Source organism: Echinops telfairi, unplaced genomic scaffold (assembly GCF_000313985.2).
Source record: "Echinops telfairi isolate 266 unplaced genomic scaffold, ASM31398v2 ScPeMD7_60;HRSCAF=208, whole genome shotgun sequence".
Taxonomy (NCBI): Eukaryota; Metazoa; Chordata; class Mammalia; order Afrosoricida; family Tenrecidae; genus Echinops; species Echinops telfairi.
In genome coordinates, this window is record NW_022103958.1 from 43,445,484 (window position 1) to 43,467,971 (window position 22,488).

The 22,488-nt window shown below is 56.7% G+C and overlaps 1 protein-coding gene across 8 annotated transcripts in view; it reads left to right on the forward strand.

Moving 5' to 3' along the window:
- The window catches only part of DENND2B (DENN domain containing 2B), a 201,060-nt gene that overhangs the window by 168,663 nt on the left and 9,909 nt on the right, over nt 1-22,488 (forward strand). For 4 of the 8 annotated variants that reach the window (XM_045290875.1, XM_045290876.1, XM_004716392.2 and 1 more), the window contains exons 3-12: nt 3,516-3,652; nt 11,728-11,879; nt 13,601-13,816; nt 15,157-15,253; nt 15,750-15,794; nt 16,937-17,121; nt 17,942-18,051; nt 18,269-18,338; nt 20,872-20,949; nt 21,527-21,667. In XM_045290875.1, the coding sequence (XP_045146810.1) occupies nt 3,516-3,652; nt 11,728-11,879; nt 13,601-13,816; nt 15,157-15,253; nt 15,750-15,794; nt 16,937-17,121; nt 17,942-18,051; nt 18,269-18,338; nt 20,872-20,949; nt 21,527-21,667 (1,231 nt within the window). Of the gene's footprint in view, nt 1-3,515; nt 3,653-10,160; nt 10,241-11,727; nt 11,880-13,600; nt 13,817-15,156; nt 15,254-15,749; nt 15,795-16,936; nt 17,122-17,941; nt 18,052-18,268; nt 18,339-20,871; nt 20,950-21,526; nt 21,668-22,488 lie in introns of those variants that run through there. The other 4 variants (XM_045290880.1, XM_045290879.1, XM_045290878.1 and 1 more) reach the window with 2 other exon arrangements.

The following is a 22,488-nucleotide window of genomic DNA, read 5'->3' on the forward strand; positions in this document are numbered from 1 at the left end:
CCCCCGCAGGGCCTTGTAGCCGAGCGCGTGGGTTTTTTTTTACCAAAGCAGAGCCGTGTGTCTCAGCACACAGTGTTTTCTCAGCTCAGAGGCATCCAGCCCCTCGGAGGGAGGTGGGAGTTGTGATAGGGACCGTGTGACAGCTCTGCTGATCACAGGATGCTTGAGCAGGAGTGGCCGGAGGGAAGGGAACCCTTCTTCCAGTGCAGTGGGCTGACACTGCTGTCTGAGCGGGCTGAGCACCTCTGTTGTTTCCAGGGAGGCGGTCCCCCGAGGACTAGTGGGCTTTTCGCTCCACTACCTGAAATGCCACAGTTAGAAATCAGAGCTAACCATACTGTGAACACTGCCTGCCGTCACACAGTAGTGTCGACACACTTGACATCTAGTCTCTCTCCTGAGAGCTTCTGGGCCACACAGACCCCTGGGCCTCTAGGACCTGGGGCAGATCTGAACTAGGACACTCAAATGGAGCGAGAGGACATTTCACCTGCTGCTTGGCCACGCCCAGGAGTGCCCTGGGTCCGCGGTGGCTTCTGTTGGCTCTCGGGCCAGTTTCAGCAGTTCTGATTCTGGGCTCCCCATGTCTAGTTAGCTGTGGCCATCTCCACAATGCACAGTGGCAGCTGAAAGCTGCCTTGTTCTCTGAGTTGGGGTAGGCCGTGCGCCAGCTTTCTTCCGAAGATCTGTCTCCCCTCTCCCACCCCCCCCAGCCCCTCGATTTCACCGGGTCAGATGAACATTCAGGGTCATGGCTCATTTCTGGGATTCTTCAGCCCATTTGCACACATTAGGCGGAATCCAGCGTATCTCAAGGGTAAACTTGCCTGCCGTGTGCAGAGAGGAAGAAATCACGGATGTTCACCCCTGGCCCTTGGCTAAGGGTGATCCCGGGCTCTGTCCCTCTCCAAGGCGCTCACGGCTCTTCAACTCTGTAACAGCCTGCCCAGAGAGTTCCCTCCTTCGTGTTCATCCTTTCTAAAAACCCCACCCCAAGCCTGCTGAGAACCACGCCCCGTGCTGGGGCAGGGGACACAGAGGCCAAAGAGACGTGGCCCTTCCTCTCAAGGCAGGAGTTAACAGTCTGGTGCAGGAGATGGGGCCCCGATCAGTCACCGATGCTGTGATGCCGTTTAGAGGAAAGATCTGAATGGGAGCTGCTCCGTTACAGCGCGGCGGCGTGAGGGAGGGCTGGTGGGAGGGTGAGTTGCAGAGCTCCACTGAGAAGAGCAAAGAGCCATTCATGGGATGAAGTAAAAGAAAGGGGCTAGAGAGAGCATATCAGCCTTGATTTACCTCCCACCTATACACGCGTGTATACCATATATGCTGGAGCCACTTCATGTGCAAGTTACATCAGCAAATTTAAATGGGGATGTCTGAGAGTGCAGGCTGTTCTACCTGCTACCTCCCTAAGGAGCCAGGTGGGAAGTTCCAATGGCTGTGCCAGGTCCGTGATTCATACACATTTTTTTAAAACCCAGATACTCTTCTGGTTTTCAAACAAGGAACCTGTTAAAAAATATGGGAAAGAAAATAACTACAGGCAGTCCCCGGCTTATGAGTGAGTTCTATTTTAAAGTCAAATTTGTATGTAAGTTGGAATAATGAGGTACTGTTTATAAACAAACCCACTGCCATTGAGTCAGTTCTGACTCATGACGACCCTACAGGACAGGGTAGAACTAACCACCCGTGGGTTTTCGAGAGTGTAACTCTTTACTGGGGTAGAAAGCCTTATCTGGTTTCAAACTGCTAACCTCAGAGTTAGCAGCTCAACACGTGACCATTATGCTGTAATAAACACTTCCAGATACACTAAAACATTTTGACATAATAGCACAGTAATAAAACATAATAGTCATGTTTGGAGGCATGTAACAAATAGTGCCCATTTGTTATGAATTGTATGTCCTTCAAAATTTGAATACAATAGGTCTTAAGGGGGTTGGTTTATAGCTACATGTAACCTGAGGACTGCCCATGCATTAGCCCTAGGTTAGTGTGTGTGTGTGTCCCTTCTATGGAATCCTCCAGTGGATTTTCAAGGTTCATTTGACTAAATATGATTGGGCTCGTATCTGTGGACAGGAGAGCCACTTGCAGAAGTGGTGACCGGTGAACAAGTGGAAACTTGGTCTCAGACCAGCAGAGGGCCATGGACCAACCTTTGGGAGCGACTTCATTCAGCCCTTGGGCATCTCGCTATGTCTGGGCCCAAAGACAGAGACTTGGGAATCTTCAAGGTTGAGATGGCTCGGGGTAACTGCCCCCCACCCTCCCACCCCGCCAGAAGGGGCAGAGTCAGAAACACAGTGGAAAAGGAGAATCTCTCACAGTTGCCAGAGAGGTGGGTGAAAACTAGAAGAGCAGGTCGCAGAGGCCAAGGGAGGAAGGAGATTAGGACCAGCAGGAGGCGTGTTTGCTTGGGTTGCTGGCTGATGTGGGGCCAGGCCAGCCGAGAACAAGATGTGGCCCCTCAGGATTCTCTGGAAGAGCGAGCTGTTGAGTCAACGAGAGAGGAAGGGTTTCATTGGCAAATAGTCTGACGGCACTGGAAGAAGCGAAAGGAGTCCATGGTGAGAGGAGATAGTACCTTGCCTTCCCCTCCTTTCCAGAAGCCTGCTTTAGACCTGCTGTGGAGAGGGAGAGGCTGTGGTTTGGGGCAGACACCTCCCTGATGGAAGAAAGGAGTAGAGAGCACTGTGGGTCTGGAGGCTGAGGCTGAGGACAAACAAGCCGTGGTCTTGATGGGCTCTAGCTCAAGGGGAAAGCGACGGGCTCCTAAGGGCATGGCAAAGGAGCCAGCGCCTAGCTACGGGTAAGCGGGGGCTCAGAAGTAGCTTCAACTACAAATTGTGCTTGCCCCACCTCAGAAGGGGTCAGATTTATTCCTGCTTCAACACACCACACACTTTTAGTCGCCCCTCCGTGCCCTAGACAGGCCAATGTGGCGCCCTTAGCCCCGGCTGCGAACAGGAGCCAGGTCCCTGGCTGGGACGCAAGTGCACAGGGTGTGAGACTCCGGAGGCAGAGTCCAGCACTCAGTTGCTGTGGCCGTGGCAAGGAGTTCTCAAGGAGGAGATGCCCTGTGACTCAAGTTGAGTTGGAAGCTCGGGGTCTGGAGTCAGACCGCCGGGCAGGTCTTGTCTCTGCTGCTTCGTCTCTGTGTGCCTCGAGTTCTTCATTGATAAAGTGGGACCATTTCTGGTGGACCCTGCGAGGACCGATGAGATGCCGCAGGTAAAGCAGGTGGCAGCATCGGACACATACCACCCTTTTGGGTTAACGGTTGCTCTTGGTATGAGCACTCCCAGGGGTAAGGCCCATCATCACGGCCTTTTGGACCATCTCTTGATGTGAGCGGTGAATGGAGTGGCTCCGTCTCCAAATTTTACTTAGGGTAACTAGTTCTGTGAAAAGGACCGCTTGATGTTTGCTGTTGCCCAAGACCAGCCCTTAAAGGAGCAGGGCTGGGACCTAACTGGAATGACGTTTGCTCTTGTGACCCACAGAAAATCCTTAGAGTTTGAGGACGCGTCCAGTCTCCAATCCCTGTACCCCTCTTCTCCCACTGAGAATGGGACTGAGAGCCAACCCAAGTTTGGATCCAAAAGCACTTTAGAAGAGAATGCCTACGAGGATATTGTGGGTAAGCAGTGGCTGAGGTGAGGGGGAGGGGCTGGGTCACCTCTCGGGGCGTTGGGGGCGAGCATGAGGAAGACACACGGGTCCCACCTCATTCACCGCACAGAGACGTGGCCCCCCCCTTTGGGGAGACTGCCACAGCAAATGGGCATCAGCGGAAGTAAAGACTGAGCTGCTGCGTGATTAGAGTCTGGCTCCTGAATGGACGGAAATCCAAAGCCGCTCTGGGATCCACGTTGTCGAGGTTAGGTGCCCCCAGTCGGTGTGCAGGGTGAGCAGACACCCTGCCCGGTCCTGCACCACGCTCACACGGGTCCCTGTGCTCAAGCCCGCTGTTGTTATTGCAGCCCCGGTGTCAGTCCTTCTCACGGAGGACCTTCTGCGTTTTTGCTGCCTCTACTCTGCTGGGCCTGATGCCCTTCTCCGGGACTGGTCTCTCCTGGCAACGTGTTCAAAGTCCCCTGTATCTTCTCAGGCTGCCCGCCGGAAATACAGCTCCGGACTGTCACAGCCTCCGAAGGAGGGCAGCTATGCCAAAGAGGCAGGGCGTGTTGTCTCGCACAAGGGGGGAGCTGCGGGGGTGGGCACGCAGGAGTTTGATCTGGGCATTCACTTCCATTGTGCCCTCACCCCCGGCCCTGGAGCTTCAGATCTGCTCAGGTGAAGTGCCGATCTCAGTGGAGGTGGACGGAGGGGAGAGAAACTGGGTGCTGGGCACTGAGGTGCACCCCATCTCCTTGGCTCTCTCAGGCCTGGAGGCGGGAAAGCGGTCTCAGGTCACGTGCAGAGAGAGCGAAGAGGCCACAGGAAAACAACTGGGCGCCTGTCCCTCAATCAAACAGCCGAGGGCCATCCGTTGCCCCATGTCGTCCGAGCCGCTACTCTTGTAGTTTCCGCCTGGTGACTTGCCGGGGCAGCATGGTAGCAGTGCTCAGATGCCCTGAGGCTTTGCCTTCCTGGCACAGTGTATAGTGTGTCACCAGGCCAACGGTGCCGTGCCAGGGATGCCCTTGGGGGTAAAAGCAGAAGGGTCTAGAGGGCAGGGTTTCCCTCCTGACCACGTGTGGAAAGACCGCAGCTGAGGGCTGCAGTCGTGGGGATCAGACCTCCCACTCTTCTGCCTTCCCTTTGTGGGGGCACGTGTCCTCTCTCTCGTTTGGAACACGCTATACTGTCTTCTGCCCAGAGCCCTTAGCAGCACCCAGCGTAGCTTCTGCAGGCTGCAGAGGGGGCAGGGGCCTGGGGATTTTTGGTTATCTCCTCCCGCAGGACCAGGAACTGCCAACACGATGGTCCTCACTATTCTCCCACTGCCCAGGGGTTCCCATGGGAGGATGGTTTTGCATCAACTCACTGAAATAAAAGGACCCCCTCCGACCATTCCCCCTGTCGAGAGTTCCGGGATGCCAGGACTGGTGGAGGGTTGGGTTTTGCGGGGGGAGGTGGGGGGAGTGGGCTGGGGCCAGTGTCTAGGGGAAGAATTTGGGAAGTACTGTTCTGGGCGACAAGAAGTGTCCTCTAGGCCTCCGTAAGTCGGTGAGTGTGAAAAGGCAGAGAGAAGCCTTGGCCTCCTTGTGTGTTAGAAAAGGGGCCTTCAGCTTTGGGACGTGGCATTGGGGCGGGGGCGGGGTCTGATAATGGAGGAGAAGCTGATGTGCATCTTGGGTAGGGGAACCGCAGTGTCAAGTGGCCCAGAGGCAGGCACTGTGTGACCTTGTCTGAAAGTCACGAGGGAGTGGAGAGCCGGGAACCATTCGACATCAGCCCAAGACTGATGTCGGTAGAGGGTTCCGACAGCCCTCTACCCTCCAATTTCCTTACAAGTTCTGACACCAGCCATCTCCCCTACGGCCTTCTCCATTTTTCTGCCGGGTTCACGAAATTCCTTGTAATAGCCTCAAAGACCCCGTGGGTAGCGCCCACAATGAAGGCATTGATTCGGGAAGTCACAGTTCATAGTTCCAGGACGGACTCGAGGGATACAGTTCTCTGATCAGGGCAGCCTCGTCTCAGCCAGCCTGCAGACTTCTCTCTGGTGCTTGGCCTCTCAAGTCTGGCCTCTGCCTCGCTCAGGGCAGTGTTCACAAAGCTCTTTGGCTCTGCCAGTGAGTGCCCAGAGACACCCCACCCCGCCATCAAGCCACTTCCAGTGAACATGCTCAGCTGGCATGCTCTGTGGGCTGGCACTCTGTGGCCTCCTCATCCTGTGGGCGGGAAGTGTGCCCCATCTCTTGTCAGTCTCCTCGTTCTGCTGCTGTCTTGCCGCCGCTTCTCTCCATCTCCCAGGGTGCAGCCTGCTCTCTGTGCCTGCTGGCCTAGGAGGTTCTCAGTGCAGGGACTCCAGCTGCGACACACACATGTGCAGCTCTTCGTAGCGAGATCCCCACTTTCCATCTTGACTCTAGGCTTGGTTCTCTCTTTAAGCCCACAGGGACGGCAGAGTGGATCAGATCCCCACAAGGGTTTCCTGCCTCTCATGTGCATGGACTTATCCCCGACAAGGGTGCCATGCACCTCACTTGCATTATGACCGAGCTGTCCAATTCCCTGCCGGTGCCACACGCATCTTGTTGGCATAGTCGCATGACCCCTTGGGTGGGAATTATGACCATGTCAAGAAAGGCCGTGTAAAAGCTAGCCATCTCGTTGCATAGAGGTAGCATGCGGGCTGCAAGGTCAGAGTGGTGGCATCTTCCTTCACTGCTCCCCGCGCTGGGTCTTCGGAGTATTGCGTAGGGAGCAGGGCAGGGAGTGACCCAGGCCGGCGGTAAAGAGCATATGGCAGCGGTTCTCAACCTTCCGAATGCCGAGACCCTTGAATACAGCTCCTCATGTGGTGGTGACCCCCCCTACCATAAAATTATTTTCGTTGCTACTTCATCACTGTCATTTTGCCATGTTATGAATCGGGTGACCCCTGTGAAAAGGTCGTTCGGTGTCCCCCTCCCCCATGGGGTCACGACATACAGGTTGAGAACTGCTGGCAGATGGCATCTGTGTTTTGAGTTTTGCGCCAGGCTTGTGAGGAGGGAGGTGGGAGTGGGTTTCAGCGTTGAGCCTGGGCAGTGTCCTGTGCTGACCAGCCCCGGAAGGCTGGAGTGAAACTCAAGGGAGGATATTTTTCATCTGTTGGTTTCTGATCACCCCGCCTTTCTCCTCCCCTAAAGAAAAGGGCCCTTGTTGAAGGGTGATGTCGCTCACTCTTGCCTCAGATTGACCAGTGGCTCTGACTTCCCAGGAGCCCCGTTGCTGGCCTTGGCCCCGCCTGCACTCCGAGGGTACAGTGGCTCCTGTGCCCTGCAGATGTGCTGCGCTGCCTCATTCCCACAGGGAGAGAAAGCCACCGCCTTTAGGGAGCATGATGTGGGGGCTGTGGGGGAGGCAGAGAGCCCATGCTGACTCTCCATCGTGCGTCTTGGCTGTTCTCTCACTGGATGGGAGTGCCGTGTCTGTTACGAGACTAGGGGCCAGTTGACCCAGAGGCCAGCATGTCTTCTCTCTGAAGGACGGGGCTTCAACGAGGGGCCTTTGCGAGGTTGCTGGCCTCCCTCCCACACCAGGCACGATGCCTGGGGAGCTGGGGAGGGCCACCGCGCAGCAGGCCGGGGTGTATCCTCCTACTTTGCAAGAGGGGAGCTCAAAGGAGCCCTGCTGTCCTGCTGCTTCCTGGAGCTGTTCATTTTCGCTTGTCCAACTTGACCTTGGCCCTGGAAGATGCTGTTATGCTGGTATTCTACAAAGCTTCATAATTATTTCCATTCTGAGGCTGACACTAAAAAATGCACCCAGGGAAGCAGCCTGTGAGGGAGTTATGTGGAGTGGCCTCGGCGCCTGACCAGGGAGCCTGCGCTGCATCCCTGCAGAGATCCCCACTCCCATCAGCTAGCTGGGATTCAGAGAGAGCTTCCAGGAACTTGAGTGGGATGCGAGCAGGGAGCAGAGCCAGTGGGCCTGTACTGCACAGCTTCCCAAACACTCTCTCTCTCTCTCTCTCTCTCTCTCTCTCTCCACTCCCTTGTCTTCCTCTCTCTGGGAAAGCCAGTGAGGAACAGGGGGCACCCACCAGGATGGAGAAAAGGAATGACCGAGGGAGGTCCAGGGGACCTGGGTGCAGGGCTTTCAGGGTGAGGGGTTCAGACAATAACTGGTCCGTTAGAGTGCCCAGCTGATGGGCCACCCGTGGTTGGGAGGAGCTGGGCTCCTACTCTAATGTGTGAGCGCGAAGAAGCGGAGAACCAAGAGAAGCAATGGGTTGGAAGAGGGGAAGGTCAAGAGGCAGCTGCAGGCCCCCCACTACCCTAGCTGTGGGTGTGAGCCAGACTTAGGGCCCTGGAGCATGCTCAGTGCCTGTGTGTGTGCAACCCGCCCCCTCCCTCCCCAGATGGTTCTTCCATATGTGGCAAATGACCATAAGGCGCCTGGGGAAGAAGCAGGACTGGGCAGGGCTGGATGCTTCCAGAGGAGGATTAGTGTGAGAAGTTTTGAGTCTTGACAACCCCCTCAGAAGAGTGCAAAACAGGAATTCTTGGCGATGCCCTTGTCCCTTATCTCATCAGCAAAGCTGGGAAAGGCCGCAACCTCTGGCTTCCCCAGCTGGAGGCTGATGGGATGGGGCTGCGCAGGGCCAGTCCTTCATGGAAGAGAACCTCCTCCTTTGACCTCCTTCAAGGGCACCGTGGCGCTCCCTTGAGGAAGCTGGGCAGGAATGCTGGTGAAAGTTCTGTGGTTGGCCCGGCTTCCTGCCAATCATCCATGCCCCTGCACCATCGTCTGCCTACACTGTGGTGAAGCTGCCCACTGCTCCCTCAAGGCAGTCCTCAGGACTGCTCCCCAACCACCTCCCCCACCTCACCCCTCCGGTTCTAGTTCAAGGCCTTTGCTCAGGGTTTGCACTCAGCAGGTTCCATTTAGCAAGGTTCTGAGACACAGGACTCTCCACCCTGAGCCTGCTTGGTGTCTGCCGCATCCCTACCTGCTGGGCACTGTTGCTGCCCAGAGAAATTGCTCAGGAGATCTCTTTGAGGCAGCTCAGAAGGGCCAGGAAGCTGGGGCTCAACTGTGAAGGGGCCCAGATAAGGCAGAGGAAGGGGCCAGCAGTCTTTTCCTGGAGAAATGACAAGTGGCCTGGTTATATCGGAGAGGATGCTGGAGGACAGAGAGGCAGGGACTAGGCCTGGGCAGGAAGAGCATGTACCCCAGGCTTTGCCGAAGTCTGGTTGCCAGAGGCACCCCTGGCCCCGAGACCCGCATCTTCCCAAGCATTTCCCCCGCGGTGCCTTGGACGTGCAGGGATGTGGTACATCTAGTGCTTCTGGGGACCTCAATCTCTTGCGGTGTTTCCCCAAGCCCTCGGGTTTTGCAATGGTACCAAAAGCTTAGATTGGGGGGAAAGATGAAAAGTGGAGAGGAGGAACACACCTATCTAAAGCATTGGTTCTCTGCATTAGGGGGGCAGCGTTGTGTGTCATCCCCCGGACACGTTTGGTGGCTGTCATGTTATCTGGTGGGGAGAGGCCAGAGTGATGCAGCCCCAAATGTCAATGTCAGTGGAGCTGGGGCTGATTCAAAAGGCTGGGGCACGGTCTTCCTGTAGGTCAGGGGATGATGATACCGACGTAGGCTGGTCACCCGGGCCAAGGAATTTGGACTCCACCGAGCTTGTAATAAATGTTGTTCCTACCATGATCTGGATAGTGCTGCTCTGGGCCTGTTTCCAGGGAGCAGGAAAAGTGTCTCCCGGCAGCCCCCCATTCTTGGCCGCTATCCCCTATAGGGCATATACTGGGGAGGAACCAAGAAGTGGGCAGTCCATCCTGATCACTCCCAGTGTGCCTGGCCTCGGGGAGGCTGGAGACCAACGTGCAGGGATGCCAGGTTTGAGATTTGTATTCTTGCAGCGCGGCCGCCAGGGCCAGCTCTGCTTAGTCAGGGTTCTGGAATGGAGACAAGTCATTTTAACAGCCTGAGTGAGTTACAGAGATCTGCTCAGTTGCTATGGACTCAGCCTAGTGTTTGGGAATCAACTTCTTCTAGTCCCAGATCCTTTCCCAACCCGTTTTTGACCCATCAATGTATATTGCCCTCTTCCAGTCCAGTGAGCTATGCCCGAGTCCCTGTGCCGCTTCCCCAAAGGGTAGCTCCTAAGCTCACCGATGGTCATCAGTCCGTGGGAGCCCCGCAGCCCACCCGCAGGGTCAAGTCGGTTCCTGTAAAGATTACGATCTTGGAAGCTCTGGGGGCCGGTCCACTGGGTCCTGTCGGGTGGCTGTGAGTCAGATGGACTGGAGGCCACGGTTTGGCAAGTTCAGAGTAAGCACATAGGTCCCATTCCTGGCTAGTGTGAAGGTTGAAATGCTTGACTCGCAGCCAAAAGACTGGCAGCTTAACCCCACCCAGACGTACCTGAGGAAGACAAGTCAAGCAGTCTGTTTCTAAAAGTCACAACCTTGACACCCCGGGGCAGCGTTTCTCTTGTGCACGCAGGGGGTCTGCATATGAGTCGGAATCTTGTCGCCAGCAACCAACAACTACAGAGAGGAGAGGCCACAGTGGAAGGAATCTCAGCTTTGAAAACTGACGACTCTGTTAACCTGTAAGGCTTAGGTTTTCTCCTGTGCTCTGTTCCCGGAACACTTGGTCTCCCAGCAGCCTTTGCTTCTAGTCCTGGAGTTCTGTCATGCCCCAGCTCCCTGAGCAATGGGGTCTGAGCAGTTGTGCTGTGTGGGTACGAGACACAGCCAGGGTGCTTGGTAGGGCAGGCCTGGGGCTCAGTGGTCACCAGGCTTGGTCCTACTACTGGACAGTGAGACACTGGTGTGAGCCTTTCTCTCACCTCCTGAAATACCCGGTTCTAGGCCTGGTCACTACAAGTTCCAAATAGTGGCGGTAGCAGCCAGGGTGGTGGTAGTGTGTGTGTGTGTGTGTGTGTGTGTGTGTGTGTGTGTGTGTGGTGGGGTGGTCTGGAAAAGACAAGGAAGGGAAGGAAGGAGTAGGGGTGGGTAACAGGGCTCTATTTATTCCGAGACCTCATGGACCCTGTCACTGTGTCTGCTGCCAGGATTGAGCCAGGACTGACCTGACTCTGGTTAGCGTGTTGTAGAAAAACCCAGGCCTGGGTCGGGGAGGATGCCGCAGAGGAGGAGGGTTTTTCCCCTCCAAGTCTTGTGTTCTCCTGGGGCAGGGACCCTGCTTTGAACTTGGAACGTCTCTGAGATTCTTCTGGGAGCACCACTGTGGTCCCTACTGCCAGGGACTTAGGAAGCAAGACCTTCCTCACGCTCCTTCTCCCAGACACGTGTCAAGACTTTCTCCCATGCCGTGTCTCTCAGAAGGAGCCTTTAACCCCAGAGAGAAGCAGGGGTTGTCCTCTGTTTGCTAAGGTCGGCGGTAGAGTCAGACACTGTCGTAACTGAGCAAACTGCAGTGCGTAGACTTACTCATTGATCTGGGTGCTGGAGTGACCTCAGTGAACCAGACGAAACCCCCAGAAGGCTCACCGAACAATCCAGCCAGCGGGAGGGAGAGCTGGTCAAGCCCTGCTCCCTGGAGTTCCCTAGATTTGTGGAAGAATGTCTCCACGCCCATCCCCAAAAGTTGCTTCTCTGGGCGAGGGCCGGAAAAAGGACAGCTGTGCGCTGTGTAGCCTGGGAAAGCCTGCCCTACCTTGAGCTGCGTGTCCATTCCGGCAGCTTTCCCTGCACGGGAAGTGGAGCCAAGGAAAGATTCCTGGTGTTGGCTGTGTCCTCTGGCTGGGCACAGGCAAGAGTAGCTAGCGGAGCCAGTCTTGTGCAATCCCTGAATATATAAAACAGTCCAGACGAAGCTGAGCAGAACTGGGAGGGGCGGGGAGAGGGGCATGGGGGGGTGTTCAGCTTCTGGACCTGGGGCCGGTCTCTGTCTGTAGCTGCCTCACTGCAGACAGGCAGCCACATGCCAGGCAGAAGCCATCCCCTTTGGTTCACAAGAATTCTGCTCCTGCGTGTGTGTGTGTGTGTGTGTGTGTGTGTGTGTGTGTGTGTGTGTGTGTACACACACGCGCATGCGCTTTCTTTCCTTCATCTAGCTTTTCCCCCTCTGCAGGAGATCTGCCCAAGGAGAATCCATATGAGGATGTGGACATAAAGAGCAGAAGGGCAGGTCGGAAGTCCCAGCAGCTGCCTGAGAACTCCATAGACGCTCTGCACAGGATGTGGAGTCCCCAGGACAGGAAGTACAACACCGCCACCACCCAGGTAATGGCAGCCCCGCTAGGCCTGCGGTGTCAGCACGATGGCCGCCATGGGGCCTGTCCTCCCAGGGCTTGGGCTCAGTGCCTTCTCAGGCTTTTCCCCCTCACCAGTGCCTGGTGGCACAGGGTTATGCTGCTCCCCATGAGGTCAGCAGTTTGAAACCACCAGCTACTCCATGGAAGAAAGCAGAGGCTTTCTATTCTTGTAATGAGTTATCGTCTCAGAGGCTCACAGGGGCAGTTCTACCTTGCCCTGAAGGGTCGCTGTGAGTCAGAACTGACTGATGGCAGTAAGGTTTGTTGTGGTCTGAGTGCTTGGCATAAGGGGCCCCAGGGGAGAGCTCTGTGCTTGGAGATTTCCTTCGGGGATGACAGAGCCTCCATCCTATCCTGTCCGCAGTGATGTCGTATCCTTCCCCTCCTTTCCCGAGCCCTCAGCTACAAAGCTAAGCCTGGTTTCCCTGCTGTCTCCTGACTTGTTCTCTCCCCTCCCTTTCTCTAAGGAAGCTAGGGCTCTGGCTGGTCCTACTTAGAGTTTTGGTATTTCCCAGCTCTTGCAGGCATGACCTGAGTCCTAGCATTTAGGGGCCAGGTGTAGGCCCCAACGATCCGATTTGGAGAGCCAGGCTGGTGTCTGCCAGCCCCGGGGCCAGTGCTCTAGAGGAGGATAGGGATGACCCTTGGAGGAATGGACAGAGAGAACGCAAAGGGAGAAAAGCGCAAAGTCAAGGGGGCCTGGATTTGTGACTTCCCTCTGCCCTGTTCTTGTTTGCAATGGTATGGGGGCCATGAGGATGGAGGGGAAGCTCACTCTGACCATCTTTGCTATTTTCCTTGGGGACCCTTCGCCTTATCCGGGCAACTCTAGTTCTCCCTGTGCACAGAGGGACCTGGAAGTTTATAACAAGTGTTTCTTCCTCGGCCTTTGGAATGACGTGATTGTTTGTATAAAGCATTCACCTTTGCCATGTGCTCGGTTCACACAGGCTCCCATTGACTGTGTATTGCCAGACTAATTGGGTGGGAGAGGAAATGGAGGGGTGGGGAGGAAGGAGCTTTGCGGAAGAGTGATGAGGGGAGAGGCCAGTCCAGATGGAGGTGCCATAGGGAGGCCTGACTGCAGGCTGTGCATAGGAGCCTGTAAGCAGGAAGGTGCCCTGTGCTGAAGGGGTCCTTCTAGAGGGAAAGAAGCAGAAAGCAGTGGAGAGATGGGCACAGGCACAGGCCAGGACCCGGGGGGTGAGGAGGTCAGTTGAGCCCGAGGCCTCCCTCCCTGGGCTTTGGCTCTCTGTGTCCAGAGCCTCTGTGTTCTCCCTGAGGGAAGGGCCCACAGCCAGGATGGCTCAGCAGAGTGGGCTGCAGAACAAGACTGACTTTGTCTTCTGAACTCGCTAATGAGTCCAAATCTCAGCTCTGCCCCAAAGCTCAGGAGGAGCCCCCAGGATGCTCCCCGTGCCTTCTCCTCTCACTCGGATGAGAGCGGTGTCCTTGGTCTCGGGCTGCGGCTGAGCCGACCTTGCTGTGGGAAGGCCGGTACCTCCGATAGCCCTGCTCGGCTGGGCAGTCACGAAGGCGGGTGGGGTGGATAGAAAGAAACGGTATGACCCGGGCTCAGGAAAGCCCAGGGGTGCCAGCCTTTGACTTCCAACGCCAGACCCCCACAGGTGGAGACTGGCCAAGGCACCTGTGGTGAGTCCCTCTTCCCTGCCCTCTCCCCCATGCCAGCTCTCCTCAAAGCCCAACAGCCAGTCCCTGCGTGGTGGGAACTGGTCAGAAAGGAAGAGTCATCGGTTGCCACGATTACCTAAGAGGCACAGCCAGGATGACATGCTGCTGCTGGCTCAGCTGAGCCTGCCGTCTTCCCCCTCCAGCCTCCATGAGGACAGCTTCAGCACCACCAGCGAGCTGCTGTCCAGCCGCCGGGCCCGCCGCATCCCCAAGGTAGCTGCTTCCCCACATGGAGCTGGGGCCTCGCAGGTGGGCGGGCAGGCAGCCAGCTCTGCTCTCCTGCCTCTCCTCCCCGGTCGGCCCTGCTTCCTCGGTTCTCTTTGAATGAACTGTAGGTCTGTGGGCTGGCCTCTTTCTGCCACCTAGTTCTCAGTAACACAGACACATTCATGGATTCCTGGGGCTCGGCCCGTGCTTTCTACTCCCGTGCCAGTCTCAGCCGATCAGAATGGTCGACATATAACTCCCTCCCAGGAGAATGGACAACAGAAAAGTGGGTGAAGGGAGACAGCAGTCAGTGTTAGACATGAAAAACAACCCAATAATTTATAAATTATCAAGGGTTCATGGGGGCATGGGCGTGGGAATGAGCTGATACCAAGGGCTCAAATAGAAAATATTTTGAAAATGCTGATGGCAACATATGTACAAAGGTGCATGGCACAGTGGATAGATGTATGAATTGTGATAAGAGCTGTAAGAGCCCCCAATAAAATGATTTAAAAAAAAAAAAAAAGAATTCCAGTTTCAAAAACTTGCAGGGGCCAGTCAGACCTTCTCCTTATAGGCTCGCTAGGAGTCGGCACGGGCTGTCGACGGCAGTGAGTTGCAATGTAACAACGAGACCATGGAGGCTCCCCAGTAGTGAAGCCCAGTAGCAAGTGACTGTGAGCTTGGGGGGAGGGGGCTATCCATGCACCCGTAAACATTCCAGGCGCTTAAGAACCCAAGACCGAAGCCGTAGTCTTCCATTCTGTAACTTGCAGAGCCGAGACTTTTCAGCACCGCTGTGCACAGGGCAGCAGGGGCCTGAGCCCCACTCAGCCCAAAGCAGCAGGATTTAACCTAGTGGTATTTTTAGCCCACAAACAATGCTGGTGGGTATATTGGGAAGTAAACTTCTTCCTGTCCGGGCCCCAGGTCCTAACCCAGAGGGGAAAGGCTGGAATCCTTGTTCCTGTTTTGACTTTGGTAGCAGCTCTTTGTCCCAGACAGTTCGTTCAGTGACTCTGGGGACCCAGGAGCTCCTGCCCTGTCTCGTTGGATCACAGTTTCTTCCTCTGGGAGCTAACACCGTGTCGTGTCTTTGTCAGAGGCTAGTCAGTGGAGAGCTCCCAAGCATGGCCAGTGAGTCTTAATACCAGGCCTGCTGGGGGACCAGGATGGGGAAAGGTGGTGGGGCAGGGGTTTGGAGGGGCGGGGGTCAGCGAGGGGGCCGGGGTGGACACAGAAAGCTTGCATCAGCAACAGAAAGCTAGGCCCCTAATTAGCACCTTGGAAGTAGGGGTATTTGGTTCTGGGGTCACCTCACCCTTCCTGCTTCCCTCCCCCAGCTTGTCCAAAGAATTAACTCCATCTACAGTGCCAAGCGGGGGAAGAGGAGGTTGAAAAAGCTTTCCATGTCCAGCATTGAGACGGCGTCGCTGAGAGGTAGGCGTGGACGCCTGAGCGCTGTCACAAGTCTGGGGCCCCTGCCCATTAGGAGCAGGGACCGGCTTCAGCTAACTCCGTTGGGCCACTGCAGGAGGGCCGAGCCCTGCTGGGAAGTGGCCACCTAGGAGGGCGGGCCAGAGAGAGACCGGAGCCTGGAGGTGGGTGTGGGAACCTGCGTCTGGTGAAAGGAGAGGCCCGGCTTATGGAGTTCTGTGGTCCGTTTCCGATTTCAGTCCTGGGCCTCCAGGAGGGCAGGACCCTTGGGTTGGTTCCAGTCCTGTGGGCCTCTTCATCAGCCCAAGTCCTCAGCCCTTTCCCACCCAGATCAGGACCTGAGAGGCTTTTCTATGGGTTAGCGACCTCAGAGACGCTGGCCATGGGCCCCCAGGATCCCAGAGGAGGTTTGGACCCTTCTCTCTGGAGAAGAGCCGGGAGGGGCGTGGACAGCCTTTGCCGGGGGCGGGGCTCAGCGGGCTTGTCCTTGCTTTTCCAGATGACAACAGTGAAAGTGAGAGCGACTCAGACGACAGGTTCAAAGGTGAGCACTCAGCTCTCCCGGAGCAATCTTCTCTCAGCCCTGCCTGCGGGAACCAGCCTTCCCTCCTCCGCACACGGCACGCGTGCTTCCCGTGTCCCCACCGGGCCTGGTCCGAAGAGGAGGGTGGTCCAGCAGATCAGGGAGCATTAGGGAAGCCAGCTCCCAGAGCCATTGGTGCTTAGTGCTGTATGGGACAGCCAGACATCTCTTGACCCAGACTTAATAAACCCGATGACGCTGTGTACCCTGCCCAAGCTGTTGCCCACGGGAAGTGGGTGCTAGATTCTGGAGGGTCAGAGGTGCCTCTTCTGGGCCTCTGGGGGTAGTAAGGCCGCCTGTCTCTCCAGCCCTCAGAGAGGAAGACTTCCTTCCATCTCCTCAAAAGGTACTGAACCCCTCCACCTCACAGGGCTGGAACAGATCTGTTTGGGCCCTTAGGAAGCCCTGCCGAGGCCATCCTAGATGGGGGAGTGTTGGGGAGCTTGCTTCTCCTTCCCTCTTTCCCCCGGGTCCCCCGGGCAAGTGGGCAAGTCCACCTGGGACCTGGGGACAGACTGAGGAAGGACCCATGTGCACGGACTTTGGTAGGGTCTCAAGGTGTTCAGTTCCTTCTAGTCTTATGTTGGTATATAGGCAGGGGTGGGGTGAGTGCCAGTGACTTGCCCCTGCATTTGCCCAGAGCCCTGGCAGCAGAGGGCTTATGCACTGGGCTGCTAACCACAAGTTCAGCAGGTTGAAACTGCCAGGCGCTCCCTGGGGGAAAGACAAGGCTTTCTACTTCTAGAAACAGTTACAATCCTGGAAGCCCACAAGGGCCCTTTACCCTGTCCTGTCGGAAGCAACTTGATGGCAGTACATTTTCAAATTTTGTTTGGCTTTGAAGTGCTGCTATGAGCCCTGGCTCAGCCTCAGGAGCTCAGTCGGACCAGGCCAGTAGCTTCTTGTGTTAGCGTAGTATCTGTGTAGGTGTGGGCCCCTCACGCCTGTACTGCTCCCTAGACGGGATGGGGCAGGCCAGGTGCACGTCATCACAGGAGAACCACAGAGCGGGCACCCTGAGTCGGGCTGCAGTGGGGGGCTTAGGTGGGAAAAGAAAGCGAGGGGCCAGTCTGCTTGCCTCCTGACGTGTGGCCTGCCCCCAGCCCACACGCAGCGCCTAGTCCACATCCAGTCGATGCTGAAGCGTGCGCCCAGCTACAGGACGCTGGAGCTGGAGCTGCTGGAGTGGCAGGAGCGGGAGCTGTTTGAGTACTTTGTGGTGGTGTCCCTCAAGAAGAAGCCGTCCCGAAACACCTACCTCCCAGAAGTCTCCTACCAGTTTCCCAAGGTCAGCCCCCCCCACATCCCTCCAGCCACCCAGCCCTAGAGCCATCCCGTGCACCCAGCAGCCACACCCCTGGGCCCCCTTCCCTTCTGCCAAGGGCGGCCAGAGGGGGCTTTTAGATGCTGTGGGTTTGGCCCCCTGCTCATTCCGGGGGTGGGGAGGTGCTCAGGATAGACCCCTGCTCTCAGCAGCTTTATTGAGAGCCAGTTTCCTCAACAAAGAGGTCACCCATGTTCAGTGTATACCAGATGGTTTCTTGGGATCCTCACACAGTCATACATCCTTCACCTGCTGCAACTTGAGAGCATGTTCACTATCCCCCCAAAAAAGCCTGTGTACCAGGAGCGGTCATTTTCCATTGCGCCCTCCCCAACCTTCTTTCCTCCCAACCTTGCCCCGCTCACCACCAGACTGCCAGTCTGGCCTCCCCTCCGTCTCTGTCCAGACTGCCCCTCTTTCCCTCAGTCCTGCGTCTCTGCTCAGGCAGGACAAGTCCTGCTTGCCCCACCCGCTGCCACGTCACCTAGTTGATTCCCTTAGCGGCACCCTGAGAAATGGCCTCCTTCATTATGTCACTCTGCTGACCTGCCTTGTCCCCTGTCTCACACGGTGGGAGCCTCGGCACCAGAGGGCACCTGGGAAGAGCTCGCACACTCGGTATTTGCTGGTGGGTGATGATTTGACCCACATGCAGGCCTGTGTGTCAGCGCTGTGAGCGGGTTTCTGAGAGGCATGCTGGTTGGTAGCATGACATCTCGGTCCCCCGGGGGATGTTCCATGTCATCACTTGTCTGTCTGCTCCCCGTATTCCGCTTCCCCACAGCTGGACCGACCCACCAAGCAGATGCGGGAGGCAGAGGAGAGGCTCAAGGCCATTCCCCAGTTTTGCTTTCCCGACGCCAAGGACTGGCTTCCCGTGTCAGAGTATAGCAGGTGAGCCCTGCAGGGGCCAGCTTCTTCATTCCCACAGCAGTGGCCAGCTGAGTGGGCCCACCCTAGTCCAGCCCTCCTCTTCTGCAGCAGCCTGGCCCTTCACCTCACTTTCTGCCCCCCCTCCTCCCCCAGTCTGCCCTATGACAGTCTCTGTTCTCCTGGGGACTTGCTCCGCCCCTCTGATAGCACCCCTGAATCCGACCCTTCCCTGTTCCAGCGAGACCTTTTCTTTCATGCTGACGGGAGAGGACGGCAGCCGACGCTTTGGCTACTGCAGGCGCTTACTGGTGAGTGGGGCAATCCAGTCCTTGGGGGCTGGCAGGCCAGGGTGGGCCCCGTGGCATTTGAGTGCCTGTGTGTCCTTCTGCAACTCCAGTCTGCCCCTTGTCCTGAGCTTCCCACTCCCCCCAACACACCCATTCACAGTTGGTGCCCTCCTGGGACAGCAGGGCCCAGCCCAGAGTGGCCCCTCAGCGTTGACTAGGATGAGATTGTCTGCCAAGAAGAGGCGGGATTGGGCTGTGGCTTCCTGAGCTATCCTTTCTTTTTTCACACTTTGCCGATATTTGTTTTTCATTTTCCTTGGACTTTTGGACTCTGGGTGGTTGCTGGTCAGAACCTCTGCAGGATCCTGTTGCCCCAGCAGAGAGAGAGAGAAGAGAGCACATTAGATTAGTAGATTGGAGTAGAGACTTCCTCACCACCATGTTAGGTACCTGTTCAGTGCCATGCTGAAGGCATGGGATGAGATGGACATGTGTCTGATCGAGGAAGTTACGTGGTCACTCACTGCCATCAAGCTGAGCCCACCAGAACTTCCCCTGTGCGTTTCCAAGACTGTCACTCTTTACGGGAGTAGAAAGCCTCATCTTTGACCCGAGGAGTGGCTGGTGGTTTTGAACTGCCGAACGTCTTTATGGTTAGCAGCCCACCGTGTAACTTCTCCACCACCCGGGCTCCTGCACCCTCAGCTGAGACAGGAAAAACACAAAGAGCAGACTTCCGTTTTCATGCAAATACTCATGAGTTCAGCTTCTCGCCCAAAAGTTGGTGGCTCCATTCCATCCTGAGGGACGGACGGGAGAGCAAGATGTGGCAATCTCCTGAGGGGTCCCGGGCCCCACAAACTCTGCATGTATATGGGCCACAGTGAGGGGGACTGGACTTGGTGCGACAGGTGAGGTGCTGTCCGGAGGCATTTTCTTTCCTCCTGAGGACAAGCAGCTCAGGAGGTCTGCTCTGCCAGTCTCTAGCTCAGGAAACACACCGGGAGGTGGAAGGCCTTGTCCAAGATCAAACCGCCAGGGAGAACAGAAGCAGTCAGGTGCTCTTGGGGCACCCCGCGGCTAGTGTGCATTCTCAGGTGTCTGGCCATCAGGTGCCCGGGAGTGGGGCTGTGGAACTGCAGAGCCATATCCACACCAGGTGGAGGCTAGCCCTCCTGCATCCCCCGGGCGTCCAGAGTTGCCTGTGCAGGAGCAGAGGCCGCTCTGCTGCTCCCTTGCAGAGGGAGGGCCTGCCGCCCCCAGGGAAGCCTCTGTTTGTCCTGGCGTGCACAGAGAGGGCTGGGCTGGGTCCCCGCCAAGGGGGCTGGCACTAGCTCGGCATTCCTGCAGATTGGACACAATGATTCTAACCCAAATCCCACATACTTGATTTAATCACTTGGGCCTTTCGTGGAGGGGGGGGGGGCAGAGAGGAGCGAGTTTCAGGCCTAATATGGACAAAAACAGATTCTGACTTCTCTTTAGATTGGTGACGTGTGGCCAGCAGGTCTGGAGACTGAAATAGCCCCATCTGCATTTGCTTAGCAGCCTGCACGAGGGGCCAGGGGGGCCAGCACCTGCTGTTCTGCCCGTTCCCCCTCCCCCTCCTCGCAGCCTGGCCAGGCCCTCTGATCTCTGGCCCAGGGGCAGCCCTAGAGCCCTGCCACCCTGGAGGAAGGAGTGGATGGACTGAGCCCAGCGCATGGGGGCTCCCGGCCAGGGAGCTTGTTCTTATTTGCTCAGTAAAAGGGGAAACAAGACAAAATGAAAACACGGCCACCCAGTGTCCCTGTAGGGCAGGGTAGAACTGCCCCTGTGGGTCTCAGAAACCCTCATCTTTTTCCCACGGCGCGGCTGACAGGTTCAAACCGCTGACCTTGTGGTTAGCAGCCCAATACATAACCAGTACACCACCAGGGCTCCCCCTTGCTACATGCATACATTCCCAGTATTTAGATTTGGGCAGATGGCATCGTCTTTCTGAAGCCAGTTTCTTCATTTATAAAATGGGCATACTATCACAAGTTCATTTTGTTTGTAAAGTCCTAAGCCTCAGAGACGCGGAGAAAACGGAGTGCCCTTTCCTTGTCTGTTTTCTACTTGCCCTCTTGGAATGGCAAAAAGAGCAGTTCCCAAAAGGGATGTTTTTCAGAATGTGCCCCCCAGGGGTGAAAAGGTGAGGGGTGGGGTAGTAGGGTGGGCACAAGGCTGTGTCTTGCTTCTAAGAACGAACACGAGTCCCTCTCATTACCACAAGTCCTCTGATTACCTGGGACCCTAGCCCGAAGGCTGGAACGCCATGGACCGCCCCGTAGTCTCCGTTGGAGTGCTTCTGCCTTGCCCGCCCCAGCACTGGGAGCAGCCCGTGTGGAGCCTGGTGGGAGCGGAAGCACCCTGACTAGAAGCCTTAGCAGAGGCTGCCTTTCGGCCTGGTGGAAAAGTACAGGGGTCTGGAAGAGGCACAAATCTTCCTCAGTCTCCAGGTGAAGGAGTCACCCATGGTAATCAGCATTCTCTGTGTCTGTCTCCCCCTCCCCTCCGCGCCCCTGCCCAGCCAAGTGGGAAGGGACCTCGGTTGCCAGAGGTATACTGCGTCATCAGCCGCCTTGGCTGCTTCGGCCTGTTTTCCAAGGTAAGAGGGCTCCAGGCTTGCCTCCCTCCTCTCCCCTCCCCACAGCGGACAGCTAGCTCCCTTTGGAGTATCTGCAGCCAGCTCAGAAGAGAAAATCACCTGCGTGTGTGCGTGTGCATGTGTACAGATGTACGTACGTACATGGGTGTGATGGAAGAGAGAGGACAGAGCGAGTACAAGCTCGCTCTCTGACACCCTCCTCCTTCCCAAGCCTGGCTCTCACCTAGCCAGCTGGCATGTCCCCAGCTTTCGCACTGCCCATGTCTGCTCACCAGAGCGAAGCCGGAGCCCTTGGGGACGGAGACCATGGTGGAGAGGGGCTGGGGGAGGGCTGAGCGAGATACTTCACAGGGTTATTATAATCCCTTCCTTTGCCCCTCCGTGTGCTTGGCTCCTGAGGACAGAGGCGGGTACCCACTGGGGGGAGCAGAGCAGGCAGTGGGGTCCCAGAAGTGAGGAAGCAGAGTGTGAAGACCCAGGCAAGACAGTCGTCCTGACCGGCAGCATTGGGCCGGGGAGTTGGGCAAGGGCAGTGCCCTGATGCCCCTCCTCCTGGGGCTGCTGGTGGTGGGCACAGGTCCTGGACGAGGTGGAGCGCCGGCGTGGGATCTCTGCCGCCCTGGTCTATCCCTTCATGAGAAGCCTCATGGAGTCACCCTTCCCTGCCCCCGGGAAGACCATCAAAGTGAAGACCTTCCTGCCGGGGGCCGGCAACGAGGTGAGGACTGCAGCTGCCTCTTCCCTCGGGCCTGGGCTCCGGTGGGCGTCGGAGTGGCCTGGTCAAGCTGGCAGTGTCCAGAGGTGCGGCGCCCACTGCATCCAGACATTTGATCCTGAGAGGTGAATGATTGAACTGTAATAGCTGCCCATCTCCACTCCCCTGAGGAGCCTTCACTGACAAACCCCCGGTGCGGTGCCTGTTTGGACAACACTGTGTGCCCCACACCCGCTCCTTGTAGTCTGTCATCAGCTATCTTCCGGGACAGAGCCAGGGAGCTAAGGAGGACACTGCCCCTAGGGTCCTCATGGTGTCTGCACACAAACAGGTCCTTCCCAGATGTGCCAAGTGTCACATGAGAGTGGCAAGGCCGGGGGAGCTGCATTACATGAAGGGGTCAGAAGGTCCCCTTTGAGGAAGCAAAATTGTATCAGACATCTCAGGCTGAGTCAGAGCGGCCAAAGGAGGAAGGAGACAGACCAAGAAGGATCTGGACAAGGGGAGTTACTCCAGGTCAAGGAACATGGTAGACAGGATGAAGGGAGAAGCTCGTCTGAAGGTCAGGGGCTGAGAGGAGCTGTAGGGTTGTTAGAGGCAGTTGGGTGCCTGGGTGCGGTGAGAATGGCCTCGAACCTACTGCCATCAAGTCGCTGCCAATGCACAGTGACCCAGTAGGTCAGGGTAGAGCTGTCCCTGTGGGGTTCTGAGACTAACTTTGTACCCAAGGAGAAAGCCCCGTCTTTCCCACACAGCGGCTGGTGGTTTTGAACTGCTGGCCTTGCTGTTAGCTGCCCCATGCGTAACCACTGCACCACCGGGGC